This window comes from Photinus pyralis, unplaced genomic scaffold (assembly GCF_008802855.1).
Source record: "Photinus pyralis isolate 1611_PpyrPB1 unplaced genomic scaffold, Ppyr1.3 Ppyr1.4_LG5, whole genome shotgun sequence".
NCBI classification, from domain to species: domain Eukaryota; kingdom Metazoa; phylum Arthropoda; class Insecta; order Coleoptera; family Lampyridae; genus Photinus; species Photinus pyralis.
Window position 1 is genome coordinate 16,854,015 of NW_022170596.1, and position 22,390 is coordinate 16,876,404.

A 22,390-nucleotide genomic window follows, 5' to 3' on the forward strand; every position below is an offset into this window, starting at 1 on the left:
ATATACGCAATATGCTTGTGTTTACTACATTCATTCCATTTATTTTATAAAAATACCCTCTATTTTACCTTGTGGTATTTTATTTACTACAACCATATGTGTTTAAAATTTCAAAAATATCGCCATAAATAAGAAAGATGACATTGCGCCGTAATGATTTTTACAATATGCGATATGCTTGACTTTACTAGAAGCATCTGTGGTTAAAATTTCAAAAAATACCTATATAAATAAAAATAGTCAAAATTTTTGTTGTTGAGGTGCCAGAGCTACGCTACCGAATGCTTTCGAATATTTCGATTCGGCATTTGTTTTACTTTTATTCAAGGTGCCTACATACAAAATTTTATATAGATACTATCGATGAATTGCTCCATTTTTATAGATACCTTTATATAGATTTAAAAAACCGACTGCGCATGCGCAAAACAAATTTTTTGATTCGGCATTTGTTTTACTTTTATTCGAGGTGCCTAGATACAATATTTCATTTAAATGTCTTAACAAATAAAAACACAAGAACTTCAACAATGTTATATTTAAGTAAAATATTGTATTGCTTAAAACTGTCGAACATTTTATGTGCTAAGCGAGAGCAGTAATAGTTATTTATTATACAAGACGATAAAGGGATATTTTAACCATTAATGGCATTAACTTTCACGAGATGGTTAGTTCCGGTTTCCCTTTACCGTCGTGTATCATACAAAACTTTATTTTATAGCAGAAGCCATATAAATCATTCTCAGCTTCTGACAATTCTGAATTTAATTTAGAGACTTCAAAAATAGCAAGCTTAAGTTCTGTCGTTGCGATCGTTTCTATAGAAACAGAATTGTCATATGTTCTGGACGTCATTTTATATCGCGGATTTGAAATAAGAATGACAGATGTCATTAGAATGCACAATCATTTGTTTCACTTTATCTACCCTAACGGTTAAAGTGATCACTTTATCTATCCTTACGGTTAAAGAACGGCTTAGCCTACTCATTCAAACCTATTAAAATGTCATTTTAATATAAGCTGTAAAATAAAATAAAATTTAATAATTTGGAATTGATATTTAGATTTTGTGACATTTCTTATGGTTTAAAACATATGTACTTATTTGCAAAGATCACAAGCAAAGTGATTGTCGAGTTCTTGAACTTGAACAACGGATCCAACCTTTACTGTCTTTGGATTTTGAGAGGCAATCACCACAAAAAATACAATCAGCATCACTGACAATACCTATCATCGAAATTCTCGAACATGATCTTTTTTCCTTTTATTTTGCCCTCTTTACGAATTATTTTGCATTTGTTTCGTTTTTTTCATTCTAATTTCAACTTTTTCTGTATGCACAGCAAGATGTTCAGCCTTACTTGATGTCAAAAATGCAGCAGCTCCTTTTTTTTCTTTTATTTTGTCGTTTGCTGATGATAGCTTTTTGGACTGGACTAGGACTTACTGCAAAAGGTCTGGATTCTGGAATTGATATCTTAGGAACTAAAACAATTGAAGTATTTGGATCTATTGATTCAACAAGTGAGGATACAATTAATGGCGGAGTACCACGATTTACGGGACTGCCAGCAATGGATCGCTCCCGATTATAGTGTGAATAAGTGCTGGACTGTGGGCTGTTTGAACCATTGGTGAGCTCGGAGCTATTGGACGAAACACAGAATACATATCTAATGGGGACGATTCCACACTTTCGGAGACCAGTAGGAACTGCTGAAGTGACACCTGGTACTGGGTTAATTGCCTGTCAGGATTACAGGATTATTTCTCAAGAATCGCTCTATTGCTTGTACCTAGTAAGTGTTGAAGGGGTCCATACAAGAAACATCCAACGGTTGCATTTTATAGGTGCAATGCGGGGGAACGTAAGTTACTTGGGTATGATTAGTTTTTTGCTTTTTCGATGATGCCCAAATTCTTCGTGTGAGTAGCATGTCCATCTAGAATTAGTAGGATAGGATCTTATTCTGAAGGTTTTACACTCAGGAAGTGGTCAAATCTTTCCGAAAATATTTCCTTCTGCATCCAACCTGATGGATGACAATCAAAAGCTGTTCCATGTGGAAAACCATCTCAAAGCTCAATTTTCGTTCGTTGTCTTGGAAATATGACAAAATGAAGGCATGAAAGACATGCAAACAACAAATGTTGAAAAAACTCCTCTTTCAGCTGAGGTGAAAGGGTGTACTTGCCGCCTCCTCTCGAGTGCAAATACTTCAGAACAGCTCTGTTTTATCCACATTAAAAACCCCGTGAGGAGGGTAGAAATAATTTTTTTGTTCATTCGCTGTTTTTGGAGTTTCTGATTTTGAAAGAGCTATAATCTTTTATTTCAAAATGAAAATTACCTGGCAAGTAAGTAATTGTTAGAATCTCTTATACACTCAGATTTTGAAATGATCATTTTCTATCAGAAATTAACTAACTGTCTGGTTAGTGGTTTTCTTACCATTATTTCAGATTTCGTCCGGGTATTTTCTCAAATTCCGCATTTCAAAATGTTAAATTATCTCCTGATCCGTTTAATTTAATTTCCAAGTGATATCTCGCCCACGAAACAAGATTCAACTCCTTTTTGGAGTTTTTTTTTACCTGTTAACCATTGTACGTCCATATAATATTAAATGTAAACGTCTCTATTGTCATGACAGCCAACAGCCAACAATAAAAGTGTAAGTCATCAATGAGATTGGCAAATTGTCGACTCCTCGACTAGTAATAGTTTGCTAACCTTAATCTTGATTTCACTTACGAAGTCCATTCATAAAATGCCATTACCAATCAGTCGACCAGTCGATTTTAAAGAAAAGAAGGAAAGGCTATCTCTGATATTTGCATACAGGTTTTATGCGCTTTTATCAATTCGATACCCAAATTGTTATTATTGACATCCTAGTTTGTACTCGTCCGTTTAAAACTTCGGGTAAGCGTACATTATTATTACTTTGTACAAATTGACGAGATGTGTCGTCGAAATTTAGGACGAAAATTAAATCAAAACGTCCCACGTAGAGCGTATACATAAATTTCGTAACAGAACGTTGAACGCGCGTTCGAGTTCATTTGCAAACAATACTTTAAACAAATCGTCAACATGGGAGAATATATAACGGTACGAATAAGTGTTTAATGATTCGCGATATGGTCTAAATTCAGTACAATCTGTTTATACAACCGTTATGTACATCTCTTATAATACATCAGTCATAAGGGCAACACATTTTCGACTACATTATCATTTCATTTAATCGTCACGAGAGAACGGTATTTTACACCCGTATACATTTGCAAATTTCCGTAAATTATTAATTTACCTACTTTCGGTTGGCATTATGGGTGGGCTCAATTTCGGCTGGTCCCGTATCAAAAATATGTGCGAAATTGCTATGTTTTGATGCACGCATTACTTATTTAGGTAAAAAAAGTTTGTTTTCAACGTGTGCTGAAGGGATATTTTTCGAGTCAAAGCACATTTTCAAACAAATACCTTTTTTGGAATTTGTGTGGGTCAAGTTCAAACAAAATGTTCTAGAGGATTTCAGACAAGTATTAGGTAATAGCTAGAATTCTACTCAATAATATGTCATATACGAAGGGACTAAAGTATGTGTTTTAATCTCGAGGGTGCCCGAAACGTAAAGACTGCGATCAAATCATTTTTCGAGAAATAGTTTAATGCATTTAGAGACGATATGGACAGACTGATCCTACCTTATTACCTTTATCTTATTATTCATCAATATTAATGTATACTGTAATAACTGTATTAGATGATTGTCTCCCCTTCATATTCAGTTACGCTTGGTACCAGAATCACGTGAATTAAACACCCTTTCCCTAAAAATTAGTAAATGTAATATCTTTCAGCAGGAGAAAAACACCGTTAAATAATAATAATTTAGTAAAAGCAATCCATTCAAAAATAAAGGCAAAATAAAATTTTAAAAAAATATGTAGGTATTAAATTTATTAAAAGCTGCTTTTGCGCATGTGCAAAAGTAAATTTCTTATTTGCGAACTAATTTTTGTGAAATTTTAACTGTATGTGCTTCTTATATTCATGACATTCATGACAATGCCAATTAAAGGAATTTATTCATGGCAATAAACTATTATTATTATTATTACAACATTAACATGTTAGTTAAAATTTTAATGCAACTTAGCACTTGCATCTAGATAAAAAATCTCTCTATCTAGAAAACTCGATTCAGCGTGTTTGTATGGCCTTATACATAACTCCCAGAGCTTTGTACTGATAAATATTAGTACATCAAAATTGGAAATCTCAGATTTTTTTTAATTCAGCTTTACATTTAGTTTCAGAAAGTTTTAATATATTTAGGTATAAACATTCTGAAATTTCATAATGATGCAAATGTGTAGTGCAACTTTATTGTTGATTTGGGCCCAAATAATTTTTGGAATATATTAAAGGTTTGAATTTTGAAATTTTAAAGCAAAATGAAGGTATTTGGCATCCTTAATTCTTATACTTCGACGGTTCGTAAAGATTATAGAAATTAAATTAAGGGTGCAAAATATAACAAGATACGAAGAATCGCATACGATATTCAGTAGGGGTATTTTTTGCCACTCACCTCGCATTCCGAAACACGACTTTTAATCCGGCTTATACCTATTCATTGGCACTCAACTCTTAGAAATCAATTGGTGAAGCTTTAATATCTCTGTATCTTCTCGTTTCCGAGTTAGACGAGGATTTTTTTTGAAGAATTGTCCGTCCCTCTGTCCTTAAAAAATGAGAATCGTTTTTGAAAGTATTAAAAATTCCAAATTATATCCAAAGTTGTGGCGATTGTTATTATTAAACACAAAAAGTGTAGAATTCTCAAACTGAAGTTTGGTCCATATCATAATATTCTGAAATAAAATGCGTGGTACATTATTTTGTTTTCCTTCAAAGAATCCATATTTTAATTTTAAACTAACAGCCGAGCTAACAGCTTATTAAATACTCCAGAAACATAAATTTTTGAAGTTGGAGATTTCACAATAGAAGGTAGTACCTCAAAATTTCCAAATTGTATGGATGGAACCGAAATTTTTGCAAATCTTGCAACGTGTCAAAGACTTTGAGTCTTAAAATTTAAGATGTTGCTATTTGGCGGTGAAATTACATCGAGGGTTTTAGGTCCTCAACCTGAAACGAGACCTGAACCATTTATCACGATCTAAAATATCACAATATGTTCGAAATTCAAAGCGATTTCAATACCTTTTCTCCTGGGAGATTACGAAAAAAGTTCGGACTTTTGAGTAATGCTATAAAATGGGCCACAAATGTAAGATATTTAAGTCACATAAAGTTTTTATGACACTCAGTGGAATAATCTCAACCCTTTCATTGCGGATTGGCTACCCCTTTGGATGCGGCGAAACAGCTACGTCATTTACTGTTATGACTGGAGTATCTAGCCTCTCGCCATTCGCAAAACGGACAAATTATGGTGCTAATTAGGGATGAAATGAGGTTTTTTGACCTTGGAGCTATTAACCCCATGACCTCACCTCGATATCAACACAAAATCCAACTTGACTACCAAACATTGATGAAATGCATTTCTTGAGCATTGATGAAAATTGATGAGTTTTTGACATCTTTTATGAAAATACACTTGTGTCTCTCAAACTTTCAGACTAGGCAATCCCGGAATAACTCAATAATATGAATCGTAAGTGTCATAAGTGTCTAGGAACGGCTCTGGAACTTCAACTTCATACTTTTAATACGGGTTTAAACTTGATAAATTGAGATAGGCTGTCCATCATAACTAAAAAAATAAAGGCGCAGTAAGTTTAGCGTGTTTTCCATGAATTGATCAGTACCTCTACAGCCATGTAACAGCCTGCTCTGTAGAAAGAGAAGTAAGTTCAGGTATAAATATTCTTATAAATAGAAAATTTAGCATTGTACAGCCTGTGCATGCGCACAACTGATGTGATATGTTTGCCTTTACTAGAAGCATTATTGAGTAAAATTTCAAAAAAAATATCTCTATAAATAAGAAAGTTAGAAGTATGCTTTTGAAATTTTAACCACAGATACTTCTAGTAAAGGCAAACATATCGCAGTTTGTAATAATCAGATATACGCATGCGCAAACTGCACAATGCTCACTTACTTATTTATGGAGATATTTTTTGAAATTTTAACTTTGCTTCTAGTAAAGACACGCATATTGTAAAAATCTGATATGCGCATGCGCAGACTGCCCACTGTCAATTTTCTTATTTATGGAGAAGTTTTTTTTGAAATTTTGACCTTAGATGCTTCTAATAAAGACAAAACATCGCTTATTACTGTATACTGTTGTCTGATCAAAACTCTCTAAACTCTCACACAATATATTTCAACCCCCATTTCGAGGAACGATGGATCCAACCCAAAAAAAAAAATACTGTATACTGACCAATTCATGAAAAATGCACTAAAGTTACTCGCCTTAAGGCGAAAACCTTTTTTATTTTTAATAACTTCAGACAAGAAAAATACCGAGTTGCGGTTCTAATATTAATTACTGTAAAATTTCCTTAGATTTGAATCAGATCCATAACGAGAAATTTCATAAAAATGCAGACTTTTGTATCCCTTCGAAGCAATACTGTTCGTAAGGATTCAGGGCTGCACATTTCTAAATTAAAACGCGGTCATATTAACAAAATGTCAAAATTTTAGCTTGAATTGTTAAATGAGCAATTATAAAATCAAACGTTTCAAATCTTGATCTGGGAATTCCCTCATAGCAAAATTAAAAAAAAAACAATTAAAAAACTTAAAAACACTTTTCGTCAACAGAGCACAGAATCTGAACTAAAAAACCAAAAATAAAATTTTCGTTAAGAAAATATTGAGATGTTATCCCAACACCTTTGCAACGTAAGTTTTTTTTGGGCTTGTTTTTTTAGTTTTTTATTTTTTTTATTTTCGCCTTTTTAGTACTTTTTAATCTTGTAATGTATGGAAGGTTTGAGTAAACTCCTTGTACCAACAAAATACGGAGATGGAAACTGGATGAAAGTACCATGAAGTTTTAGGGCGCCTTTCTTATTTGGAAATACTAAAGGTCAATATTATTATTATCATTATTATTATTACAGTTTTAGGGTTAAAAAACCAAACATTGTTATTGTTTAAAACCACAGTTTCCAATTTTACCACTCGATGCCCGATGATAGTGAGTCAAAGTATAGGTTTTAAAATTCGAAATTTCGGAATATCGGATACCAGATTTAATTTTCTTCAAAACGGTTTAGCGTTTATTAAAGTCTCAATATTGAGAACCTTTGAAATTTTTGTAGTTCTTTTAAGAGTTAGCATTTCACAAAATTAGCAGATATTTGAGAAATTGGGTAATGGGATCCGAGTATAATATTCACAATAAAAAAACTCAAAATTGAAATTTCCATACTTTAAAATGGCCGTTTACGCAGTCAAATTTGCGCTCAGTTTGCATTAAGCCTTTCGCTTATACACCCACAAATATTGACTCAAATCTAGATATTGTTAAGTTTTCTAAAAATTCGGCATACTGGGGGAATGATTTAGAATTTGAATGAGGATGGAATTAATGATCAAAAATCGCAGTATCAACGAATAATCATAGTGCAGGTTACATCGAAGCACCATCTTGTTCTGAACTTCTTGAATAAATGAATCAGGACCCTGATCAGGGTGAGATGTCACGATTTTTTTAATCCCATCCATTGTATATGTCGGTTACATTTTGCAGTATTGCAGCTTTTTCTTTAGAAATTTCTGTTTAGTCTCCTAAAGTGCAGATGAAAATTTCTTCTAATTTAGTTCCGTCTCATTGTAGCAAATAAACCTCTAGTTTTTTGATACCAAAGAACCTTCTAAAGGTAGGTCGTCTTCTAATCTTAATACCTGGGACAATAGTCACTTCTTAATTTTGTGGAATAAGTATTGAAATCGGAGCCGGCCACCGAAAAACGTGGCCATTACAGCACCTTTTAACGTGGATGAAATTTATCCACAATTCCACGGTTTGAACGCAAACGTCCATAAATAATATTATTTTATCGGATGCTAAGGACATACCCCATGCGTTACAAATAATGTAACCGGCTTTACGCAAATGGGCAAATACATGAACCACTTCTCAATGTCGTCTGCATAAGGAATTAGCTTATAAGAATGTTGGAATAGCATCTTCGCGCGCAAGGGAAGAAAAGTAATGAGCCAGAAAGCGATCCCTGAGCCACACCAAATGTAATTTTGTTAAAATATACACACTCAATGCTCCAATAGCAGTGCCGGATAAAGGGGGGGGGGGGCAAAAGGGGGCAAGTGCCCCGGGCGGCAAAAGTCGGCATGGTTCGTGTAATTTTAATTTGGTAATTTGGGAAGAAGGGCGGCAAAATACCAAATTTGCCCCCGTGCTAAAAACTTCTAGATCCGGCACTGTCCAATAGCAGTACTTACAATTAGAGAGTAAAATAAACTTTTAAGAAATATAGCAAACGAGATCCTGGGCCACAGAAAATTTAACCAGTTCTTCCTTTGGTGACGATAAACATAACTCTGAAAACAGAATTGGAAAATTTGAAACTGTTCGCGAGTTATTATGTACACAAACGCATGGACAGATAGGTACTAGTCCAAAATTCGTTTAGGAACTCATTAATAAGGGTAAAAATTACCAACACAATTTCCTTTAATCCTTAAATAGGTGCAAGTGCAACCTGCAACAAGATGCAGATGTTTATACGCAAGTTTATTATAGAATTGAGTTACATTTTATTCATATACAACTTCTTAATAAAAACAAGGTTGAAATAATACCTTGATATAAAGATAGTTAGTAAAAAAGGCGTTACCGTTATAATAGCAGGTCTAATTCTTTGTGATTCTGATACAAAAGCACCAAAGAACGAAAAGTTTCAGCCGAAGGTTGTTTTCATTCATTCTAGCTCTATTCTGAAAAGACCAGCGACGAGCGCTTAGAGAAAAGTAAGTGTCTTCATTGCATAATTGGTTAGCGTACGAGTTCTTGTTGAAATGACCTTGATGGGTCAATTAAACGTGCCGGACCGTTTAAATAGCCGGTCGAATTGGTCTACAACAAAGATTTATAACCACGACAGGATATGCGCTACTGTCGAAAAGTGTGCCATCCTCGTTTCTTGAAAGTAAATCTATGTTCAAAATTGCAGAACCTCCATTAATTATCAAATTCGCATAATATTTAGAAGAGTAGGCCAGAAGTCGCAAAGAATGGGCACAGTCAAGTTCGCTTTCAATTCAGTAACGGTTTACAGCGTTCGCTGTTTCAGTAAAGACATGACGCATTAAAGTACCGCTAAGCTTAAAGCACAGCTTACTCTTAAAGTACAATATGAGGTAGGTACTCCGGTGCTATTGGCGTGGTGGGGAACTTGTCTGACTTTGCGGTCTGACGGAAGTGTGTTACCAGTACCTCCCCACACTATATAAACACCTAAATAACGGTTTTTGTGATTTGCTCAGCTTAGGTAATGACGGCAGAGATCTGCAGTTTAAACATCCTTCCATTGTTCATTGTTTAATCCTTTGTCGTAAATAAGCGATTAGTGGATCAAGTGTTTCATAAAAATTCCGCCAAGATCCTTAATAACAAAACAGGCACAAAAGTCATCACGCTTTTAAAAGGTTGTAGGTCAACGCCGAGTATAAATAGAAGGAGAAATTTCTCCCCGCAATGTCATCCTACTAACAAAACTCTTCGAGCATAGTAATAATATAAAAAAAGACGCTTAAAGAATAGAAGATTCTTTAACAATCAGGGTACATCAATAGACCAACCCATTTCTTTAAAAACTTTCTCTCTTTTATGTTTATTGATTATGGAAAATAAATTCCTTCTACGCTAATTGTTAAATCATGATTAAATTAAAATTTCCACTTTAATGTGTCAATAAAATTTCTTTAAATTGCTATTTTTCGTTGATGGAATAGTAATTCTTTTTATCTACTTGATGTTAAATGACTTTGGATTCAGTTTTCGCCTACATTGGGCAAAATTCTTTTGGTGGATGATCAGGAAGACGTAATTGTGATTTTATTTAGGCCTGCAGAAATATCCAAAATCTAGCGTTTTGAGTTCTATTTCCTATAATATCCATACTAATTGCTGTCCCAAATGTGTAACTGGTTTCATTTCTAAGGTCTAATTCAGATTTTCTTGAAATGCGTCGTTTTAATTAGCAAAATTGCCCACAATTTATTACAATAATGTTAGAAGCGCTATTTTTGTTCAAGCTTCGAACATATACGTGGAACTTCCAATCATTGGCGAATTACCCACAATGGGACTTCTAAGGGTTAAAGAGGTCCTTGTTAATACCACAGTAATGAATAGGTACATAAAATTAACTTGCTCCATTTTTGATTAATTTTCATAATGATTTTCTTAGTTCTGTTAAACTCCAGGTTGAACCACTAGTCCAGTAAATTATGAAAAGAAGAACTTTAGGAGAACTTGAAATGGAAGAGGAACCTGGGAAGTATATGATGGGAAAGTGAGGTCAGCTTAAAAGGAGCTTGAGTATAAATTGAGAGCTGCTTTTTAGGAAACTGAGTGAAACTTGAGAGAAGCATGAAGGAAATTTGAGGATAACTTAAGTAGAACTTGATAGGAGAATTTGCGGGAAAATTAAAGCGAATTTGAAAGATACGTAAGGAGGAACTCCAGAAAGATTTGAAGAGGAATTTGAGAGGAACTATGAATTTTAGGAAAACATGATGGAAACTTGAGAGAAACTCGCGAACGCAAGTACTACTTTTCCAAGCGGCCACGAAAACCTTTGGGACCAATTATTTGATATGCAAAGAAATCAAAAAAAGAGAACCCGCCCAAAGTGCATAAAAACTAACCTAGATTTGAAATAGGCACACGTGATAACATTTTTACCACCCCCCCACGTTAGTAAGCGAGGTATTGCATTGGAGTAAAAAATACCCCTCCCCCACTTTTTTTTACGGAAATATGCGTTTTAGGGCACCAGGAATTCGAATCAAACAAAATCAAATCAAAAGATTATGTGGATCGGTCTATCAATATGGACCTACTCTCATTTCCGGCTAAACCGATTGGAATCAAATTTGGTACACATATTGGACATGAAAGGAAGAGTTGAAAAGTTTTTGGACAGAATCGCGCATGCGTAGCTATGAGGGTGGTATCTGTGGTACTGTGGTAGTCACAGCATATTTTTTAAGTATCCCATGGGGGCAGCTATAAAATGTTGCCATCCACAACCACATCAAACGACAGTAAGATTGGTTACCTACAATTTATAACGATTTCTTAATATTAAAATGATCTCAGAAACGAAATATTGAGAGCATTCGGATTTTTGACATCAGATTTTTATTATTGAGTTATTCTCTTAGCCTAAAATCTACTGACCCACCTGTAATGTGATTAAAAAATGCCAAATCGTTATTTATTTATCTATTTCGTTAAGACCATATCGGCTTAGTTACATTTACAGGGGTTGAAAAGACCCCTCTTGTAGAAAATAAATTTTATTCTCTACGACACTGGTAAAAATTTTACTGTAATAATTAATTTTTTGTAATAAAATAATTAATATCATGGTTAGGCCGTATTGAATAAATCTCTTACCCTCGCTTTTACGAGATCTTTATCCCCACTTATAATCTAAAAATTAAAACCTGATACTCTGGTTTGATTACTCTCAAATAAATACTCATGTAAATTGACTTGTTTGAATGTATTACTGAAAAAATTTCGTTCTAATTCGAGTTTTCTTTACATTTCATATGATTTAAAATTTTGATGTACTTCATCTAACTAATAGATTTCCTAAATCGTGATCAAGTTTCCAATCTAATTAATTACCTAAATCTTTTAATACTCGTAGTTCAAACACTTATTCAACTTCACAATTATTGAGAAATTAGCAATATCTTTGGTGTGGGTTTAATTTTATCATTCATAAAAAATACACCAATTTGTACACGTAAGAAATTCTCGTGGGTCGACCTCTTCAGGAATGTAAAATGACTTTAAACATTAATCTTAGATACAAAAAGCGACGCCTATGGTTACACAATGCAAAAAATTCAAAATGACTTGCATTTAAAGACGAGTCAAAATTTTCCCTAATCGACAGTTCATTTTCTCCTTTGGAAGAGTAGCGAAAATTTACGATATTGGATGGTGAATCTCAAAAGATTGACAATTTGACTCCGAACTTAAATTTAGTTTATTTACTGAAATAATTTACCAATGCTCCGTAAGTGTGGAAATATCCAAAATTATCCTTATAACTTAGGAGTTTGATAGGCAACAAAAGCACGCATTAATTGTTTTTAACCTTTTCATCGGTTCTTTTTTAATTGAGATCAAATAATACCACATATACACAAGAAAGGTGCACAGTTTTGATTAACCAACTTTTTTAATCGTCTAACCGCTCTAAATATATCCACGACGAACGTGTTGCATCTTGGACCCCAACGCTTTCGTGGCGGTGGGCAATTTATTTAAATGGAAGCACTTTAATCCGATACGAAACGAATTTGTTCGCTTACGCTTTAAGAAGTAACACTTCGCACTATTTGCGATTGAAAATAACTCCGCCCCTTGTCCCTTGTTGCATAAAAACGCCTCTTATTAAAGGTTTGGTTCGAAAAGGCAGCTCGCACTCAAAGTATAAAATACCCACGACAATAAATTCGTCGAAATGGTGGCATAATTTTCCGGTTACGCGATTAACGATTATCGCAATGGTATGCCGTCAATACACCACCCACAAAACACCCGTCCAGCTATCGAGCTATCTTAAACAAATCAAAATTGGATTGAGAATTATTATACCTAATTTCCCCTTGTACACTTCCGGCATATGCTACAAAGTAAAAGCTCAACGTCGACATAAATTAACGATTTGGAAAACTCGTAGTCTCGAACAACTTCCGAAAATTCTAAAGGATTAACCACAAGGATTTTTATTAACACCTGACACAATTCTTGGAAACGAGAAGAAAAATCTCACATGAAAACTCTATCCGGGTCGCACAAAGGATTCGAATAAGCACACAATTAATTGATTGACAATGACAAAATTTATTCCGAAACACATGAAATGAAAAATTAAAACAACATTCCTGAAAGAAATAAATGCTTACAAAGCTAGTTTGACTAAACTACCCCGAACAGCAATAAGAACACGTGCGCTAATTGAATCTCGCCCGATAACAAAACTTCTTATCGCCCACGACCAGATGTGCCTAAATTAAAGAATCGTAACTAAATTGAATGAGTTACAATAGCGATAAAATTCAAACAAGAAAATAATATCCAATTACAAACAATTCGAGGAGGAAAGAGAATACTGGGGCCCAAGTTCAAATGAACGAAATAACTCTGTGTCTATTCATAATTAATCCCCCCAAATTACCTACACTTAATTAATTGTAACGTACAGAATGTCATTATTTTTGCTGTTCAGGCCGAAAGAACTCTACATGATGTTGTTTACACAACCATATACATATGTCCTTAAATCCCTAGTTTCCAAGATACAAGGTGCTAAAGTATTAATTTTAATTTAAAAAAAGTTAATAGAACACAATTAACAAAATTGGTTCAAAAATTATTCATTGAAGAAAATAACGCCCCCAACATCAATACACTTTTCAGGTCGTTCGTGAATTGCTCGTGTAGCTCGCGGAAGTGCACGATGCCAAAATTGACAATGCGATCCAATAATGCCTCTCTATGGAAAGAGATGTAATGATTACAGGGTGCAAATGAAGCTTGTTCGCGACATGTTGGAGAAAGCAAGGCAGGCTCCACTCAAAAATACGCAGCTACTGCACCGGAATTTTTGAAACCCTAGTTCCAGTTTAACAATGACAAAGTACAGTACATTTTTGAAGCAACATAAAAAATAGGAAAGATATAATGAAATACCTACTATCACTAATAGACCAAAGGAAAGGAATAGGGAACAAAAAGAAGAAACCATATAGGTAATTCTTCTAGTGAGCAGTGTTTTTAGTGTATTAACTTAAAAAATGCTTAATTTTTGTTTCAAATTCAATGTAGAGGACATTTTACCTACTATTCGTGGTTATACTACCTACGTGTTTATTTTAACTTTGTAGACTATTTTATACGAAGCTTATGTTGGGCCTTTATCCAAAATATTTTTTATTGGCTATTTACTGTTCTATGCTTGCACTCAATCGCATATCACTCATTTCGCATGATACAATTTACAAATATTGGTTAATATTTTCAAAAGAAGATTTTTTAAAGAAATTTTTGTATGGTATTTAAAATTATAAAAAGTTTGCTACCAACGTACGTACTTTAAAACTGTGGTCAGTAGCGTACTTCCGTATGGTGAAGTTTAATGACATTCGTTGCATGTTCTTAAAGAGCACACTTTTTGGATATAACATCATAAAAAACTTGTTATATTACATGAAATTTAAGAGAAAAACTCAAATTAAAGAAAATAGTTCTGTTAGTTAATTTTGTAATTTCACTAGTTTTCGTTGAAAAAAACGCATCCTTTTGTTAGCTTATGTAAAAGCAATTTAGTGCATCAAAAATCATTAAAAATTTATAAGTAAATCTATATGCTTAAAAATTATTTACAGTGGCGTGCGTCTACAGAACAAAGAAAGATCACTTTTATAATTGAAAACACTATTTGTCGCGAGGTACTATTAACGGATGGACCTTTTTTAAAACATAAAAAAACATGACCAAACTAATAAAATTATTAATTAACACCACTATTTTCCTTACTTTGGGTTTTTCTCTCAAATTTGATAATCTAATATGATAAGTTTTTTATGTTCCTATATCCAAACAAGCGTATTTTTAATAATATGTGAAAAGTAGTAGTCGCCATTTAAAAAATGCCCCTTTAACCACGCAGACGTACGCGACGGTTGGTAGCAAAATTTTTTTTAATTTAGGATACCATACATAAGTTTCATTGAAAAAAATGGTATTTTGAAGATATGTCCAGTGTTCCAGAGAAAATGTTCACCCTGTATGTACATACGTTAATGTTTTAATTCGTAGCTCTGGTAATGCTCATATTCATTCTTTTTTAAGGTTGAATTATTTCTTTTAATGAAGGTTGAATTTTGGTTTTATTTTACAATTTATATTTCTGTAAGTAATATCCTTATACCCGAGGATTGAACCGAACAAAAGATATTTCGTTTCGTTACTGAAATCAACTGATAGTTTTACATTGAAACGATTCTTTGTAAAACGCGCTTTTGAGTAAAAGAACATTTTGGAGCCGTACTTGAAAATGTTACTTGTACCTAAACAGAATGACAGCATACCAAAGAATCTGGAGTGATGATAGTTGAATATTAACCGCTACTAAGGAAGAAAATGTGTACTATAATCGTAAGTATAATTGTTTTTGTTGTCCTGAAGATAAAGAATGTTGGGTATTTATCAGGATTTTTGGTTTTAATTACTACGTACCTACATTATATTTAAGCACCAAATACGAGAAGTGAATTTCTGTAGCTGAGGTATAAAAACTGTTGCATTCAGCACACAGCACAATACAATAGTAATTATTAATTGACTTTCTAATGAAGTTGCACTTTGCAAACGTATAATTTCCAGAAGTATTTGCCACCTATGAGGAAATGAAATAAACAAATGGTTTTTGCAACAATTATTAATCTGTCAGAACCTTAAATCGGCCAAGGCTTACTGGGGTACTGGGGTGTCTTTTTGGTTACATTCGAATTTGTGAATAAATGAGGCACTAAAAGCACGTTCGTTGCTTTATTAATCATAATTACTTACATAGGTACCAATTATTTTTTTAATCCGCTCTTATATAATTTTATGCAAAGTTTAATACACTAATACTTATTTCTTAAATGTAATTTCAATTTTAATAATTTATTAAGGTTTAATTAGTGAAAGTTGAAGATTATGTGGTACCGTTAATAATCATTTCAGTGTATATTTACCGAACACCACTTTACAAGTCCGGTTTGGCGTCGACAGAGGAATTTCCGATTTGGGACTTTTGGAATACGAAATAATTACGGAAAAATAATAAGTTCGTTTAATATGGTTACGTTACAAGCACTCAATAGCCAGTCATTTCGCAATTCTTTAGAGCTTTATTCTATTGTTCGTATTTACAATTTAAAATAAAACTTAAGCGAAACAACCACGAATTTATGTCATAAAATCATTGTGCGTAACAGTAGAGTATATATTGACAAATAATTTCGCCATTGTATTTTTATAATAAAAAAATGTTTCTTGGACTAAATAAAAAAGATAATTTAAAGGTAATAGCAATAAACATTGTGAGAACTAACGCAATATTTTGTTTCAGAGTTAATCGAAATGTTCTATTCGCGTGCAGGAAGTAGAAGAGGACACAGATAAAAATGTTAACGGTAATACTAATGCATGCGTTAAGTAGTTGTGGTGGTACCAAACCAAAGTACTAAATTCGCAGATGGCAACAATGAAATATCCGAACGTATCAGGTGGTAGCAACATGGCCGTAAGCGGGAACGGTCCCCACGTGGACGACGTCGATTCCTTGTTTGCATCATCTTGTTGGCAGAATTCAGCTTCAAACGTACAGAACGACTTCATGGAGACGCAAAAGTTAATCTTGGACAGTTCGATAAACAATCTCGGATCCGATAAACTGCTTCTGGACAACTCGATTAATCATGACAACGAAATCGCGACCAAAGCAACGATGGATGCCCTGGATAACTTATTACTGAACTCCCAGCCGATTAACGCAAATTTAGCCGAATTAAAACCATTGCCACCATTTACAGGGTACACGGGCCATTTAAGTATAAACGGTATACAGGGACACCACTATCACGCGCTATCACAAAGAATACCCGAAGAAAATAATAACAGTTACAATAGTTTTAACGAACAAAATAGTTTAGTGTCTAGTTCTACCTGTAACGCAATTACGGACTCCTCTGACGAAACGAAACCTCTATACGGAGTGGACGAAGTTGTCGGCAAAATTGGTTACACGGATTGCGTTAACCCAGATTCCGTTTCTGGTACAAAAATTTACGACGAATGTGGGCAACCGACCGCCGATTCGGTTACTCATATAAAAACGGAAATAGCGGAATACGACATCTCCTCAATAGACGACATTGCAACCCTCATAGGATCTGCCATTGCAGACACCACCGTACCCAACCACGCCCATGAGGAAGACCCATCGGGCTCGCGAGACAGCTGGATGGACCTCGATGCGTGGATTGAGGGTGCGTGCAACGATCAACAAAAAAGCCTAATAATAACGCAAGACGGCTTATCCGAATTTGTAATACAAAACTCCCCTCAGAACAATAACGAATTCAAAACTCACGTCGAATACTCGTCCAAGTTGCATTCCCCGCCCGGAAATTCGACGTTACAATCTCTACTAACCCACGGCTACATGCCTCTCTTACAAAACAGACTGCAGAACGGACCCCCGATAAAACAGGAAGCGCCAAGTTCGACGAATTACGGACTAGAATCCTCGACAACCTCCAGCCCACCCTCGGTAGTTTCAACGACCGACAACTTAGTTTTAAGCATAAACGGACGTTTCGTGCACCACTACAGCGTCCACGGCATCGAACCGGATGACCGAATAAGAAGTCCCGAAATACTCGGACCGAACTACCCGCATACCACGACAACGACACCAAATAGTACCAAAAAATCGCGAAGTAGGGCGCAGAAGAAGCAGCATACGGCAAGTTCGACTGTGTTCCAAACTGAACAGAATTTAGGTTTGTTGGGCAAAGAGAAACCAGTTCATAGGTGTAGTATTTGTAACCGGGGTTTTCTAAACAAGTCGAACATTAAGGTACATTTGAGGACACACACGGGCGAAAAACCCTTCCGATGTGAAACCTGCGCGAAGGCCTTCCGCCAAAAGGCGCACTTATTAAAACACCAACAAATTCACAAACGCATCGGACGGGACTGACGCCCATTCTTTTCCGTTATACTACTCTTGTTTGTGGCAGTTTTGTGTTGTACGCGTTTTTGTATAAAACTATTCGTTATTGAATTGACAGGGAGACGAAAGACCAAAAAAATTATTGCAGATTATCTATTTATATAAATTGACTGTACAAAAATATTTTATATTGGTATTAAAACCGCACTATTTAATAATAACAACAAGAGATGTTTTCTTCGAAATGCGGCACAACTGAAATTGTTGCAAACAAATTCCGTTTGGCGTTTTTGGCCAGATGGAGGTCTTCAAACGTGCTATAAAAAGGTACCTCATAAAAGAGCTATAATAATTCCTAATTAATGGACAATGTGCAATTTTATTTAGTGAGTTGGTGCAGACAACGATTTTGTGAAAATTAGGTGCGCACTCAGCAGATCGGGTGAGTTTTTTAAATTTTTTTTTAAAGAAACAATCCAAGATCGCCTATGAGCGTCGTTTTTTTCGGTAGAAGCCCGCCAAATTTTTTTTAATTCAAATCGTTCACAAACTTCTTTTTACATTTGCGCATTGTGTTTTGTATTCTGTTGTATATTTATAATTATTTGTATTATAGTGTTCTCTTAACTTATATATCGTTTAAAATCGTTGTTTTTACTTCCTAAGGTGTACATATATGTTTTTTTTGTCCATTTAACACGATCCGCACTTTCTTGCTAAGGTACTGCGTCGTTGTGAAAATCAAACGTGTGGTTCAAGCTTAGACTTAGGTTGATCAAGATCTCAATTAATTATCAAAGAAAGATTATATGCATTTCGGCAGTACTGGAAAATCACGATTTTAGCAAAGGTTAACGTTGGGCTTCGAAGAAAACTTCAGTATTCGCGGATATCAATGTGTTAAAAGTACTATTATTTTTAATTGTGTGATAATATTTTGTTTGTGTACAGAAATAGCTATTTACCTATAGATGAAATATTTGTTTGAGACAGACACACAATTCGCTTATATAGAAGAGTATACCCGCAATTGATAGAGTACCTATAGTGTAATTATTTCTTTTTTAGTTTGACATAGTTAGTACTATTTAATAATTGTTATCATTTTATTGTTGATTATTATTACATAGTGTGTTGTATAATAAATGCCTTATTTTTAATCCTTTTGTTTTTTTTTTCACTTAAATTGTACTCCATTCTTTACAGCAAAAATCAATTAACGTCTGCTTGCGAGGTAAATATGAACAATAAAGCCAATTGGTCGTAATCTATAGGACTAAAATTGAATTTGGGCGTCGAATGGAAAATAGCATTCAACGGTTCAACATTAAATTTATGTACACAATATAAGTACGAGTGTTATGAATGGCCTGTTGATAATTTGTAAATAATTCTGTGTATTGTAAAGTAACAGCGCCACTTTAACGGATCCTGTGCGGGGATGAAAATTATTACAGAATTATCCTGGTTGAATATTTTGTTTGCGTACAGAAATAGCTACTTACCTATAGATCAATGGATGAAATGTTTATGCAAACCCTACAGTATGTACTTTCAACTAATCAGGGCCGGCTTTTGGCGTAAGCGATGTAACCCTCCGCTTACGGCGCAGACAAGAAGGGGCTCAAACTTGATGACTGCCGAATCACGGATGTAAAACACCGACGGCGTTCTATTTTTAAGATCAAACGATCACGATATAACATAAATTGAAAAAATTCCTAATATAGTAAGAAATTATATAGCGAATATTCCAGAAATCCCGATATATATCTAGGCGCCATAAAAGATTAGTAATCGGTGATAAAGAACAAACGCGGTTGTGATGTAATCTTTCCGGAAAATGTGATGTGTTTTGTTCTAGAATGTGCAAGACCATTCGGGAGCACTCCAGAATACTCGAGTTGGCTATATAAGTAAATCGAATTGCGTTTCAGGAAAGTTCCAATTTCAACATCGAAGTAATGAATAGTTCCCACTGTTATAAACTGTTAATGCAAGTGATAAATAATATTTGGGTGTTATAAATCAATACATTTCAACATTGTGATAAATGTATTGTTAATTAATTGTAAATAAATAAATCACGTAATTAAATGTACATTACAATATGTTTTAAGTATGTTTTTAAAAAATGCTTGCCAAAGGTTTCCATTATTTAGGCTTTAGCGCGGCAACCTTTACAGTAGGGTAAAATTTGAATTTAACAGTGTAACTTAAACGTTAAATTTTGTTAACAGGGTATGTATTAAAGTGGGTATAATTATTTTAGCATGAGGTCGGCAAATGATTAGCATGAGGTAAGCAAATCAATTGAGATTCTAGCGCGACAATGAAACTCATTGAGTAGGGAATGTGCGGAATAAAAAAAGCAGCATTCACTATCTGAAAGCGCACACGTAAAGTAAAAGCGTGCAAATAGCGCCATAAATTGGTAATTTTAAAAGCGGGTTGATCCTATAGTTAAGGGCTAAGTGAGTTATAAAAGTGAGTGCAAGAAAAAAAGTTCAATGCTAAGAAGACGTACCTCAGTAATAGTCGAAACAAAGCTTCCAATTGGACGTTTAACGGAGCAGTTTTAATTTGTCTTTTTGGAGAAATTTTACCAAGAAGAAAAAGTGATTGAAGATAAGATTGACAAATTTTCGGATAGAATAGGCTAAACCATTAGTGATCTTCCAGTACAAGTGAAAGATATGTTCAGACTAAAGCCGAAGTGATAAAAAATCAAATTTACAAAAACGCAAACGCTACCGTTTAATTTTCAGCAATGACTGATTTTTCTAAAAGCGCAAAGGTTTATTTTTCAGTTTTTCCAACTTCACTGAAGTGGCTGGAACAGCATTTAAAAGTAACGTAATAAATAATAAACATTGAAATGTTATAGTAAATGAAAGCGCGTTTCCATGCAATCACTGATTCTTGTAAAAACGAAGTTTTTTTCAGTTTTGCCCTTTCAGAGTTTAATTGGGGATACAAATCAGGATTGAATGGTAAATGGAAGCGTTTTTGTTCAATTTTCCTTACAGTCACTGGTTTTTCTCAGGATTTTCCAGTTCCAGAATGTTGGCGGAATAAAATTTAAAAGTAACGTAGGTAATGAATAAACTTTATAACGTAATCGTGAAAGGAAGCGCACTTGTTTCATTTTGCATACTATCGCTGATTTTTCCATTTTTTCCAGTTTTAAAGCTAGAAAACCTGACATTTCAGGAATAGAATTTAAAAACAATGTAACAATAATAAACATTCTTTCAAATGTACATAATCGTAAACGTAGAGGCGTACCCAGATTTGTTTAGCGCATTTCCACAAAAATAAAAAAAAATGCGCTATTGTGGCCACTTTGTCCGTCCGTCCGTCCGTCCTCTCGTTTTGCGACGCTACTAGTTCTTTATCTTAAGAGCTATTGTTCTACTTTTTTCGCTATTTGGTTCGTTATGGTGTCGAGTCTTGGCACCAAGGAAGGAATTTTTTCTGTACCGCTTACAAAAAAAGTTATTGTAAAAAAAACAAAAAACCTTTTTTTACATGTTCCATAATTTTACACTTTTGCCGTTTATTAACGATCCTAGAGATCTTTTATAATTTTGTATTGCTGTCTGTCGTCTGTCTGTTGGTCTGTCCGTCTGTTCCTTTGTCTGTCTGTCCCTGTATCTGTCCGTGTGAACGATAACTTTGTTTAGAAATGTCCGATCGCTTTTACATTTCCGTTAGGCGTTAGTTATTAACTGAATTGCATGAAATTCAATATGGGCATAGCTTTAGCCATATAATACGCAATGCCAAAAGTTGAGTCGAATCGATTCAAAATTCACAGTGCCCTTTTAGCATCTCGACCATTTATAAACCGAATTGCAAACTTTTTTACTTATAAAAGTATTTGAATGAAATTTGTACATAGGCACTTGGAATAAAGGAAAATCTAACGCCAGTTTCAAAATTTGGTTTCGCGCATGCGCAGTGTCAACTTTTTTATTTATGGAAGCATTTAAATGAAATTTGATACATAGGTGCTTGGAATAAAGGAAAATCTAGCGCCAGTTTCAAAATTTTATTTTGCGCATGCGCAGTGCCAACTTTTTTTATCTATGGAAGCATTTAAGTGAAATTTGATATTTAGGCGCTTGGAACAAAGGAAAATCTAACATTAGTTTCAAAATTTAGGTTTGCGCATGCGCAGTTCCAACTTTCTTATTTAGAAAAGCATTGAAATGAAATTCTTCTCATAAACTGAACTTGAATTAGCACGTCAAAAATGGATTGCCCATGTACAACGCTATTTTTCATACATATTTGTGGCCGGATTTTTACGATTTTAACAGAAGTTGCATCTTACAAATGGGAAACGAATGCAAGTGGAAATGCGCTTTAT

The 22,390-nt window shown here is 34.2% G+C and overlaps 1 protein-coding gene across 2 annotated transcripts in view; it reads left to right on the top strand.

Annotated features, from left to right (window-relative positions):
• LOC116170160 (ichor) overlaps positions 1-19,175 on the top strand; it is a 39,950-nt gene extending 20,775 nt beyond the window's left edge. Inside the window, exons 1-3 of one of the 2 annotated variants that reach the window (XM_031486377.1) lie at positions 2,884-2,935; positions 16,408-16,471; positions 16,534-19,175. In XM_031486377.1, the coding sequence (XP_031342237.1) occupies positions 16,463-16,471; positions 16,534-18,042 (1,518 nt within the window). In that variant the 5' untranslated portion in view covers positions 2,884-2,935; positions 16,408-16,462 and the 3' untranslated portion in view covers positions 18,043-19,175. Of the gene's footprint in view, positions 1-2,883; positions 2,936-16,407; positions 16,472-16,533 lie in introns of those variants that run through there. The other variant, XM_031486378.1, reaches the window with a different exon arrangement.
• The last annotated feature ends 3,215 nt before the right edge of the window (positions 19,176-22,390 follow it).